Source organism: Anabrus simplex, chromosome 3 (genome assembly GCF_040414725.1).
Source record: "Anabrus simplex isolate iqAnaSimp1 chromosome 3, ASM4041472v1, whole genome shotgun sequence".
Classification (NCBI taxonomy): domain Eukaryota; kingdom Metazoa; phylum Arthropoda; class Insecta; order Orthoptera; family Tettigoniidae; genus Anabrus; species Anabrus simplex.
This window is the reverse complement of record NC_090267.1, coordinates 6684723-6696891: the sequence shown is the minus strand read 5'-3', so window position 1 is coordinate 6696891 and position 12169 is coordinate 6684723. Positions and strand designations below refer to the sequence as shown.

Below are 12169 nucleotides of genomic sequence, written 5' to 3'. Positions count from 1 at the left end.
TGCTCGCTTTGAACTCATGATATTGGGATATGGAAGTCCTCACTCAACCACTTGTGTCTGCAGAGGGAGGTACTGAACATATAAATAGCAAATTCCATATTTTCAAGGGTTAGGGGAGTAAAATCTAATTAAGCTAAATCGTACTTACTTGTCTTCTTCTTTGCAACAGGCGACCAGCTGATGAACTATGCATTCATCCACGGATATTTCATCCTTAATATTGGTAGAAGGCTGGAAGGAACAAATACGCTCAGCAAAGTAACAAATGTAGAGTAAACAGATAATTAGAGAAAACATTTATAAATGGACATGACATAGCTAACAAAATAAATTTCATAGTTGCACAACAATAATAATATTGATTCATTCTCCCACTGTAAAAAGGAAACAAACAAACAAGTGTCAAGTCAAAATTATTTGAAGGACAGGAACAAGGAAGGAACTCATAATAGGACAGAGAGGAGAGCACTGGAAATGGGAGCAAAAGAAGAAGAAAAACTTGAAGGACAAGGATAATCTCCACATCTCTTGTCTTCTCTTCTTACAACATCCTGTCAGTGTGTTCTTCCTGATATGTGTTCTTAAATGACCATTCATGTGTTTGTTTCTAGGTTCCCATAGATGACTCTTATTGTCAAATATACATTGCATCTTAACCTGCCTACTATGTCCAAGTACGGTAAACAAATAGTCAGTTGTTGGACTTTACACTGACTCTAGACAATATGAAGGCTTTTTCAATATAGACTTACATTTACATTCAGATTTTAAAGGCCCTGTTTTGTAGGGATAGCGAGTACACCACATTCCTAGAAGACGAGTGTTGATTCTCTGACAAGTCAGGGATTATTACCAGACTCGGACGGTTAGTTGATGGTCCAGTCAGACTACATCAGAACAATGAAGGTGATAATTGATAGAGAAGTGAAGTCCTTAGTCTAAAAAGCCAAGAATAATGGCCCAGAAAATTTGTTGAGCTCATTGCACATCGACTTATAAAGTGCAGGCTATCAGGCTGAACAGAGGTCGCTCAGCAGGGTAACACTCATCAGAGCTGTAGCTCTGGGTTTTGGTTTGGTCTTTCAGGAACTCTGTTTAGAGAGTTAAAAACTACCTAATATGTTCCCTAGACATGATGAGAACAGCCTAACAATTTGAAAAATTATCATTCAACTGACATAGCCTACACTTGACTTGGTATGCGATGTTGAATTAATTTTATCTCCCGGATTTTTTAAAAGAGAGAAACCTTACATTTTGCTTACTCAGAAGTAAACTTTGATTGTTCTAACAAAGGTGAAAGGATTCAATTTAGTCAACTGTCACTGAGTATTTTACCAATAGAGCAATGGTCAAATAAATTCATCAATCTAAGCCTTACTAATGAAAGTTGAATCAGCATAACTAATGTCGTATATTTTGAAGCTAACAAGCAGCAAAAGACAAGAAAATCCCAATGTTTTGTGTAACAAATGCCACAAGAAGAAATCAAGGATCTGAAACCACCCTGGAATCTCTCAAAGCTCAATCCTTCTCAGATGAGTCTCATCAGGATCGGCTGCATATATGGATATGCCACATAGCACATGTAGCGTTATATTGACTTTACTGTAAAATTTTATACTGGAAAGGCAACCCCATTTGTTCACAACAACAACACTTCAACCAACAATTTATATTAACTTCATGAGAAAACACACGCTTGCAACGGGCAATTCTCCAGATATACCCATAAAATAACTTCAATGGATTATATATACTAAGATAAAGTAGGCCACAGGTGGATAAAAACAGAAATGATGTTTAATTAGCTCTAGAAAATGAAGGCAAACTGAAGTATGGGAGATAAGACGGTTGGAACATTAATAGTGACAACACTGCTGCAGAGACGCCATGTAATGGAATCTAATAATGTCCTTGAGAGCACACGTTAGTTACATACCTACCTTACCTCAGAGCATACCTTCTCACATCACGTGCATGCAAACTGGCATAATGAACACAGCCTCGGGTCAGCTGGCAATCTAACACAGTGTTGTCACAATGTTTTTGAAACAGGAACAATGGAATTGGATAAAGATTTAATGTGCCAGAGATCGTAGAGCATGACAGTGTCACTAAGGTCTTCAAGAAGCTTGCGGGGAATTTGCATTGCCTTACAGGACAGTGGCAGGGCGGGTAAAAGCCTTCAACGATGGATGCCAATATGCGACAGACGTGCATCAGCCAGGTCATCCTAGTGTCAGTGAAGGAGAAGTGCATGTTAAAGGACAATGGTCAATGTCATATGATATGTGAGATGGCCCGAGACACTGGATTAGTGAATGCTACTGTGCTTCATATTTGAAGGAACACCTCGGCATGAGAAAATTTCCATCACAATGGGTTAGGCTTTCTTATGCCATATCATTACGCTGGATGAGACCTGGACTAAACTGTATGAGCCACAGCTGAAATTCTGACCAGACCAATGGCATCATTACGGGACACCACAAGGATTGAGAGTTCCTGAGAACCCCAGCCATGTGAAAGTTTGATTTTCTCATATATGACCGCGATAGTTTTATTCTAATACACTACCTTCCTCCACAGCATACTGCCAATGCATATTACCCATCATTTTCCACGACAATGTTCGGCCACATACAGTGCAAACCGTGGCTGAATTGTTCGGTCGATGGGGCTGGGAATTGCTGTACCATCCACTATAATCCACGGATATATGCCCTTGTGATCGACTTGATTCACAAGATGAAGGAACCACTTCGGGGTCTTTGCTCCAGATCTGTTTCAGAGATTTATCAGGTAGTAAACCGCTCCATTCAACTATCAACACAACAGGTGCTGCAATAGACATCCTATATGAGTTCTGCATCACTGGTAACAGGATGTAGACAATGCTGGTGACTACTCTGAAGGACAGTAAATCTTGATATAACATTGATCCCTTTGTAAGGTTGTTACTATTAAAACCTCCTATACGTCCAAAAACTTTCTATTTATAACTTGCTTCATGGTGCACCAAAATAGATAGGTCTTAGATGGGATAGGAGAGGACTAGGAGTGGGAAGGAAGCAGCCTTAGTGTTAATTAATGTATAGTTCCAGCATTTGCCTGGTTTAAAATGGGAAACAATAGAAAACCATCTTCGGCAGAATGGCTGAAAGAGAAGTGCAAGGATGTTCAAGGGTTTGTGGTCCTAGGAAAAGTAGGAATTCCATACAGGAGAATCATGGAAGCCTCTGGAGAAAGGAAAACTAGGTAAGAAGGGGAACCGATGAGTGATACGATAGTGCCGATGGATTGGATATGGAGAAACATAGTCAACAGTCTGCTGATAATCCTCTGGAACTGCAGTCAAAGGATCAGGCTCATTTCATATATACATCATTCCCACTGTATCCAAGCAAATCCCCTCCACAAGAGCACAGATGGAAAACAACATCTACGGAAGAAGACAAAGCAGAAATATGGCAGAAACATATCCAACAGTAGCATCAAGGTAAAGAAGTAGATGAAAGTGTTCTGAAACAGCAGGAGGCTGTTGATGCTGATGAACTGGGAGTCCCAATTTCGAGGTCAGAATCTGGCGAAGTTATGAGAGACCTACGTATGAACAAGGCACCAGTAATTGATGACACCCTCAGAATTACTGACTACCTTAAAAGAATGGAAAATTCTAAATTCCAATGAAGGTAATTAGATATTTTTCACCAATAGAGCATGTCAAAAACATATCAGATGTAAGGCTTTTCAGGCGTTTGCTCTATTAACCAGCGTTTTGTCTTAGGTCTGACACTAGACTCATCAGAGTGGGATGTGTCAGACCCTCCCACTGACGCTGGGTGTTACCCACATCCCACTCTGATGAGTCCAGTGTCAGACCTAAGACAAAATGCTGGTTAATAGAGCAAACGCCTGAAAAGCCTTATATCTGATATGTTTTTTACCTTAAAAGAAATCAGAATGGCGAGATTATTCCATTTAGTGTGCAAAATTCATGAGAAGTTCCATCTGATTTTTGGCAGAATGATGTTATACCTATTCCCACAAAAGCCGGTGCTGACAAGTGGGAAAACTATTCCACCATTAGTTTAGTATGTAAAGACAATTTTAAACCGAGTTGGAGGACATCAATTTGGCTTCAGAAGAAATCCAAGATGCCTCGCAGGGAGGAGTATTTAGTTGTTGTTCTCGGCGTCGAAAAGTTCCAATCCTACCTTGAGTATCGTCATTTCTGGATCGACAATGATAATTAGATATTATCACAGAGGAGCGCTAATGTCAAAAAGTTAGAGAGAATGGCTCGATGGATTCTTCGCTTGTCCGCCTATAAATTTACCACGGTTTATGTGAGAGGAAATTACAATGTTGTGGCTGGGTGGCTGATTGTCACGCATGTTTGATGGTGTGGAAGTACAGGACAATAGCAATGAACATAGTCCTGATTGCAAATTTTCGATCAATGTTCTTCAACTAGGCATCTTTTGAGATAAAGGGAGGTCTCATGAATCATAAGTGTCCCCGAAACAAGTCTGCAAAAGTGTTTAATCCCCGTGATATGAGACCTATGACTTTAAATTACTACCATGATTCATGCTTTGGTGCCCACCTTGGCCAATTTAATACTTTTCACAAAACTGCCTGAAATTGTTATTGGCCAAATTTAAAGAAGGATGTCTTTGAATACGTCAGAAGTTGTGACATTTGTCAAAACTATAAACTTGTTCGAAATAGTCAAGTTGGTTTCCACAACCACCAACATTGCAAACTCTCCTGGGGGAAAATTATTTATCGACTTCATTGGCCCAATAAACAGATCCCAGGACGGGAATATTGGTATACTATCTGTCGTCGATGCCTTCTCGAAATTCTTTTGCCTATTTCCAGTCCAGAAAATTAACTCCAATGTAAGTTATCTAAGCACATTTTCGCAATTTCTCGCCCTCCCTTTAGTGTAAGACAACGCCTCTGTTTTACTTGTTTTAGTTTCCAGAATATGTGCTTCATATGGGGCTTCACAAGTACACATACACTGTTCATAGAGCAAGAAAGGGCAGTCAATATTGTTGATCGGAACAAGGTATTTGAGATTCTGAAGGTGATTGGTATCAGATACTGAGCAAGAAGCTGCACAAAAATCAGTCTGCTGTGATATGAATTGAAGACTTTGAGGAAGCAGCAGCATTCCATAAGGGAGTGAGGCAAGGCTGCAGGTTCCCCTCCATTTGAATATTCATATAGAAGAGGTGGTTAAGGAAATCAAAGAGGAATTTGGAAGGGGAATTACAACCCAAGGAGAGGGAATCAAAAGCCTGAAGTTTGCTGATGATATTGTTATTTTATCTCAGTCTGCAGAAGATCTGGAGAAACTGCTGAATGGTATAGACAGAGTCATGGAGAAGGAGTACAAGACGAAAATAAACAAAATTCATATCAAAAGTAATGGAGTGAAGAACGAGTCCACTGATGCAGGTAATGTTAGATTAAGAAATTAACTTTTAATGGAAGTAGATGAATATTGTTACTTGGGTAGTAAATTAACTAAGGACAGCAGAAGTAAGGAGGACATAAATTGCGGACTGCAGACTAGCACAAGCAAGGAAAGCCCTTCATCAGAAAAGAAATTTGCACTCCATGAACATTGATAAACAAATTACTTAAGTGTTCTTGAGAACTTTTGTCCGGAGCATGGCATTGTATGGAAGTAAAAAATGGACAATAACTATCTCAGGAAAAGAGAGGGCAAAGGCTTTTGAAATGTAGTGTTAAAGATGAATGCTGAAGGTGAGATGTTAGATCGAATCACAAATGATTAGTTACAGATTTAAATTGGTGGACCAGAAAGTTCTATTGCCGCATGTTTGACCCTGTGAGTAACACTTTTATAAATCTCAGATGCTCGAGTCGTGCTCGGAATGTCATTACTCAGCACCACTCATACCTCAGCAGCTTCCATATTGTCACAACAATGGTATTAAAATGGGACTTTGGCACAACCTACAGTTTGCTCTGTAAAGAAGGATTAATGTATTGTCCAGTCTTTAGGCCATTCAATTGTTATCCAAACTTTATTGCATATTGAACATAAGACACATATGGCACTGTTTCCTTTCACTTTCAGCATTTCCCTTAAGATATTATCGATAACAGTGGGTTTGTTGTTTTTCAGATGTTTGATGGCGCCTTTGTTTTCACTGCATAGGATATAAGGTTCCATGTTATACTTTCCACAAAGTTCCTGTTCTTTGATGTTATCCAACATCTGTTTCCAATTTAGTCACATCCTTGTTTACTGCATATTTATTGTTAATTTAATTATGTAAAGCACTTCTTGGCCTTATAATTAGGCAAAAAATCCCTGATTCAGAGGAATGTTTACTCGTGAATATCCCTCATGAACTTCGCGACTACAGTGATTATTATTATTATTGTTATTATTAACAGTTGAAAACTGTAGGTTGGTACTGGTGCATATGCAAGGGAATTCATGGGATTATTGTATCTCGTACGTTAGGATGACTACTTGAGTCCTGCGTGGTGACCTAGATTCGTAGTCACTTGAGGCGTGCATGGTCTGATCTTTGTCCCACAAGAGGGAGAACGTTTTTAAGTACAACTGCTTGTACTTGCTTCCCTCTCTAATTACGCGCAATGAGCCTTCAGGCGTGCGAGCCAACAGAGAGCCACTCATGTCCCGATACGGGTGAAAAGTGCTAGTTTGGACACAATTTGTCGTAGACTCGCGCGGAAAATGGCATATTTCATCTGGGTATCATGACACGCTCTTGAGGATGTTATGAATGGTCACAATATATTAGGCTATTTTTTCAAACACATCTTTAAATTTAGTTGTATACGAGTAGGTTTAACAATACAAAATTTCGTAGTAAATGAGTCAGTTTCAGTTTTAAGTCTTCATTATCAATTTTCAGAAAATTTCCATGTTGAGTATCCTTAAAATAATGACAAATAAGAGACCTTCATGAGTGGAGTAATGTCCTGTTTAAAAGCTAACAGATATTTTTGAAGAGTTAAACAATTGTATAATATGATACCTACCAAAATAACACTGATCGATCATGAAAATGTACAAACTAATTTAGAAATAATATGCTTATAATAAACAAACCAATTCTCAATAATTAAGAACTTCACAATTTATCACTGTTATATTTCTTAAAATCTGTACCAGCAAATACAGCTCGACATATCTCCCGTTGTATGTGAGTGCTCAGCCTGAATGCAGGGAGGATCCTCAATAGCTCTACCATCAGCTGCCACAGAGAGGTACATGTCACTTAGGAGGCAAACACTGCTTTCTTCTCGTAGCCAGACAGTGCTGTTACATACCAGTCTCTCATGTTTATTGAAATGTGCGCATGGACCAACCATATGAATATCACTTTCATACCCTTTCCTACAGGATCTGGCTGTATTATGAATGGTGTTACTAGCACTGCTTATATCTCAGTTACTTTCATATTGTCAGAGACAAGGACGAGACTGAGACACAAAATACAAGTGACAAACTTGTTCAGGGCCAATCAAGAAGACGTTGGACACTTGGTATCTAACTAGAGGTGGATTAGGGCAGGCCACCTCATATGAAATTTGGAAAGGAAGTCACCAAGGACAAAAGCCCTTAAACGACATGAACCATACAAACAATTATTGTTACGAGTCATCTGAACCAGAACTAACTACAATATCACAGAGGGGCTGTATGCCTGACATCAGCGCTCCTTGTAAAGGCAGGAGAACATACGGTCAGCTGATAGCGATACTTCAATTTGCTTTATGTCACACCAATACATATAGGTATTTTGGCCATGATGGAATAGGAAAGGTCTAGAAGTGGAGATGGCCTTAATTAAGGTACAGTGAAAATGGGAAACCATGGAAAACCATCTTCAGGGTTGCCAACAGTGGGGGTTTGAGCCCACCATCTCCAGAATACAAGTTCACAGCTGCGCGACCCTAACAGCATGGCCACTTGCTCAATACAGGGATAATGTACAATAAGAAATATTCAATACTACAAAGTTGTCAAGTTATTAGTACATCACATATTTATTTGATCTCATTATTGGGACCGAATCCAGCAACTATACGTGCCATCATCAGCCTAACAAAATTGTTACAATGCATTCTGAAAACTATACTAACATAATTTTAAAATTTATGTCTGTACAACTTGTTCTTAAACTACACTTTTGTATTGGACCAAAAATGAAATTCTTGACATTAAACAGGGATAATGTGTATGGTGTATTAAAAAGCAAAAGGTTAGACTGTTGTCTCAAGAACGCCAACCCTATGTTCAGCATAAGCCTGGACTAATCAGTGTAACCAATCCAAGGATACATTTTAACTAAGTGTTTTGGAAAACTGACATAGCTTTTGTAATTCCTGTTCATGAATAAACCCATTTTAATGTTTATACAGAGAAAGTACTGTGAGACAAAGTAATCATTAAATTGATTCTGGCTGTGATTTCCTTTCTAAAGACAAGGAATTAACTCAACAATGGGTTGTGAGGATGAAAAGAGACAAATTGCATCCCACCCAACTGAGTCACTTATGCTCTGCACATTTCAAAGATAAGTACATGTATGAATTGACCGGTGGCGATTACTGCCAAATGCAGTACTAACCATATTTAATTTTCCCTCTCATTTGCAAACAAAGAAAAAAGAGTGCCCACTGCCAGTAAAACATAACCAAGAAAACCCATGCAAATGAATGAGGAACATCCTGTTAAAGTATATAAAGTGAGGACCATTCAATAATTCCACATTATTTATTCCTAATCACTTGTTACTCCTATTTATCATGCAATATAAAATTGTAATGACTTGGATGACATTGTTTTAAACTTATTTTATTTTTAACATTTAAATCACCAAACCAGAACTACAGGTTTTCTCCAAGCCCTAAGAATGTAAAGCAACAAATAGTGCAGGTTACCAGGAAAATAAAACAGCCGAAGTAATGGCAGAGCAAAGAAAGAGAAACAGGTGGAGAGTCTTCCATCAGCTAGAAATAATTGAAGGCCTTAACAAGAAAATGATTCAGGTCTGAATATTTTGGGTAGCTATTTCCAAGAGGTGATCAAAGACTTTGTCAGGCTTCAGGCTACCCAAGCTGTGCATGAATATCCCCAGTACCCCTATTGTTACCTCAGGAAATTGTTTACACCACAATATCTTCAAAATATTTGCCACTGGGCAACATCTATTGATGGCAGTCAAGGTTTTACAGAGGAGAGTTTTTAAAAGAAAGGAAAAACTTACGGCTATTTCAGAACCAATCCTTGGAACTTAGATGTTTGCTGAAATGCCTGTTAAGAAATACTTGGTGCAGGACAATTAACAGTTTTGTGTCTATGTTGACTTAGGTCAGGGATATTCAGACACTGGTGAGTATGAAGTGGCCAAGGAAGCATTAGACTTTATGGAGAAAGCACCGAAGAGGAGCTCAAAAATACCAGTGGGTGGAGGTCTCAAAGAAGTAAAATTTGGTGAAAGTGTATCTGAGAAAAGTGCAGGAGACAAGTACTAAAGAGCTGTGATGGGATTGGGACTAACAGCCTTAGGAATGAAGTTTGTTGGTCTGAACTCCCAGTGTTCTTTTCCTCATCCAGCAGACTCTGAGCAAAAGGCATTAGCTTTCCTTGGTGCTGCTCACAATATAAAACTTGCAGCAAATCTGCTAACCGAAAAGCAGGTTTTTTGTAGATGGTAGTGATCCCGACCAAGCAAATATTACTTATGTTCAATAAATGGAAAAACATGGTACTATTCCAGGAAGTGAAAGGCCTGCACACTGGTTACAGATTACGGAAAAATACACTGAAGAAAATGGAAATTGCAATAACCAGAAGGAGTAGTGCTACATTGCTGCAATTGAACATGCAGGACGAGTATTCGGTTGTGATACGATGATTACTCTTTCAGGTCCCTCTGGCCGCAAGTTTAGACAACAATCAATACAGGATGTGCCTACCATGAGCTACAATACATTGATGAATTTGTCGAGGCATGGAGCTAACAAGGCCTTGGGTCGCTTCCTGAGGAATTGTGGCCCATGCTTGCTCCACTGCACGGGTAAGTTGTTGCAGAGTTGTGGGTGGCTGAGAAAAGTTGGCCAGTTGTTGACCCATCATGTCCCACACATGCTCAATAGGACTGAGGTCCGGGGATCTGGTGGGCCATTCTAAGGTTGTGATGTCGTGGAGAGCTTCTCTGGAGATGCATGCAGTGTGAACCCGGGTATTGTCCTGCTGAAACATCCCACTAGCAATGTTCGCCATCATAGGGACAACCACTGGATTGAGTACCCTATCAACGTACTGTCGAGCAGTCATAGTGCCCTCAACAAGTAATAATTGTGATTTCACATTAAAGCCAATAGCTCTCCAGACCATAATGCTTGGTGTTGGCCCTGTGTGCCTCTCAACAATAAGATCCGGACGGCCCCTCTCCCCGGTACGTTGGCGCACACGATTCTGGCGATCACTGCAAGCAAGACAGAAGCGCGATTCATCACTAAAGACGACCCTATGCCATTCGTCGACTCACGTCGATCTTTCTCGTCACCAGGCCAGCCTTACATGTCGCTGTTGTGGGGTCAATGGAACACCTTCTGCAGGGACACGGGCTCGTAAGCCAGCTGCACGCAGGCGATTACCAACTGTTTGTTCTGTAACGTGGGGTGCCACAGCTGCTCGAATTTGCGCTGCTGTTGCATGGGGTTCCATCCGGGCCATCCGAATGATGCGACGATCCTCTCTCACAGTTGTATGTCCCGCTGGGCCTGTGCCAGGTCTACGTGTGTGGGTACCTTCATTTGACCACTGCTGCCATACATGTTGTACCGTAGATGCCTGTCGGCCAGCACGTGCAGCGACAGTCCTTAGCGATAATCCAGCCTCACTGAGCCCAATTATCCGAGCCCTCTCAAACGGCGACAGTTGTTGATAGCGTGCTCTTCTCTGTCGTCGAGGCATGTTTGACGGGGAACACTTTACTGCACAGACTGCAAGTTAACTACACTACACCAGAGTCCGTACACTGGGGTTGATTCATCCGTGACCTATCACCTGCGGAGACCTGTAGCAACAATCCAATGGGTCTGAAACTTTGATCGTTTACATACCTACATGGCATCGTTTCATATCTTGAAAATCAACACAATGACCAATGCCTTCATGGTGTTGCAATTTCCATTTTCTTAAGTGTAAGTTAGAGTGAGTGAGTCAGAAGATATACGTTTCGTTAGGTACATAAACTTTCAGTAATTCTGTAGCTAATACCCTTAAATTCTGCATAGATCTGTCTGTGTCTGGAAGTGTTTACTAATTGTGAAAGTACCATTCAGTTTGCCATGTTCTTAAATCCTTCATTTATTTTATAAATTCATGCCATCCTAAGGTTAAGCGAACTAAGGCTACAAAGAGATATTCCAACAAGGCCAAAATCTGTACTGATATTGAAAATGCATAAGTTTTCGTAATAATATTAGGCTAACTGATGGTTCATCCCTCTGTAACTGTAAGAAAATAACTTCCATGAAAGGTATAATTTCTTATTTGTTAAGAGTGCAAGGTCTTGCAGAAACATATGACTGGAGAGAGGATTCCGTTATAAAGTACCTGCTCAAATGGTGGTTAAGCCAGGATCAGCTGGAATAATTCTACTCGTGGATGAGGAACAGAGAGGGAAATAAAATGCTGCTAAATTCAAAACTGCATACAGGAAGTGTTTCTCTGGTCAGATCGACCTATTTTGTAATTCTAATATTTTTTCAAAAGATGCTGTTTTATTGAACCCTGATCTTGTACAGACAATTCCACAAGAAATTTGTTTTATTAGACTTGATCAAGATTATGTCACCAATTATGAAGTATTTCTTTATATAGTAAATATATTGATTATATCGCACGCAGTGTGGTAAATCAATAGCTAGGCACTTCCTTAATGGGTCTGTCTGATCAAAAATCACCATCACTGAGGTGATCTAAAAGTGAACCAACACTCAAATCAGATAGCATTTTTGTTATCATGTAATAAAGGCAATAAAGAGATGACTGTATGTAAGGATGCATTTAGTATTTTGTACCGCATGAAGTAGAGAGGAATCTTCTGGATCACTCCAGGACATTCTG

General features: G+C 39.8%; 1 protein-coding gene across 1 annotated transcript in view; it reads right to left on the bottom strand.

Moving 5' to 3' along the window:
* LOC136866917 (gastrula zinc finger protein XlCGF57.1) overlaps positions 1-12169 on the bottom strand; it is a 72358-nt gene that overhangs the window by 43909 nt on the left and 16280 nt on the right. The window contains exon 3 of the mRNA XM_067144013.2: positions 149-231. Within this exon, the coding sequence (XP_067000114.2) occupies positions 149-231 (83 nt within the window). The remainder of the gene's footprint in view (positions 1-148; positions 232-12169) is intronic.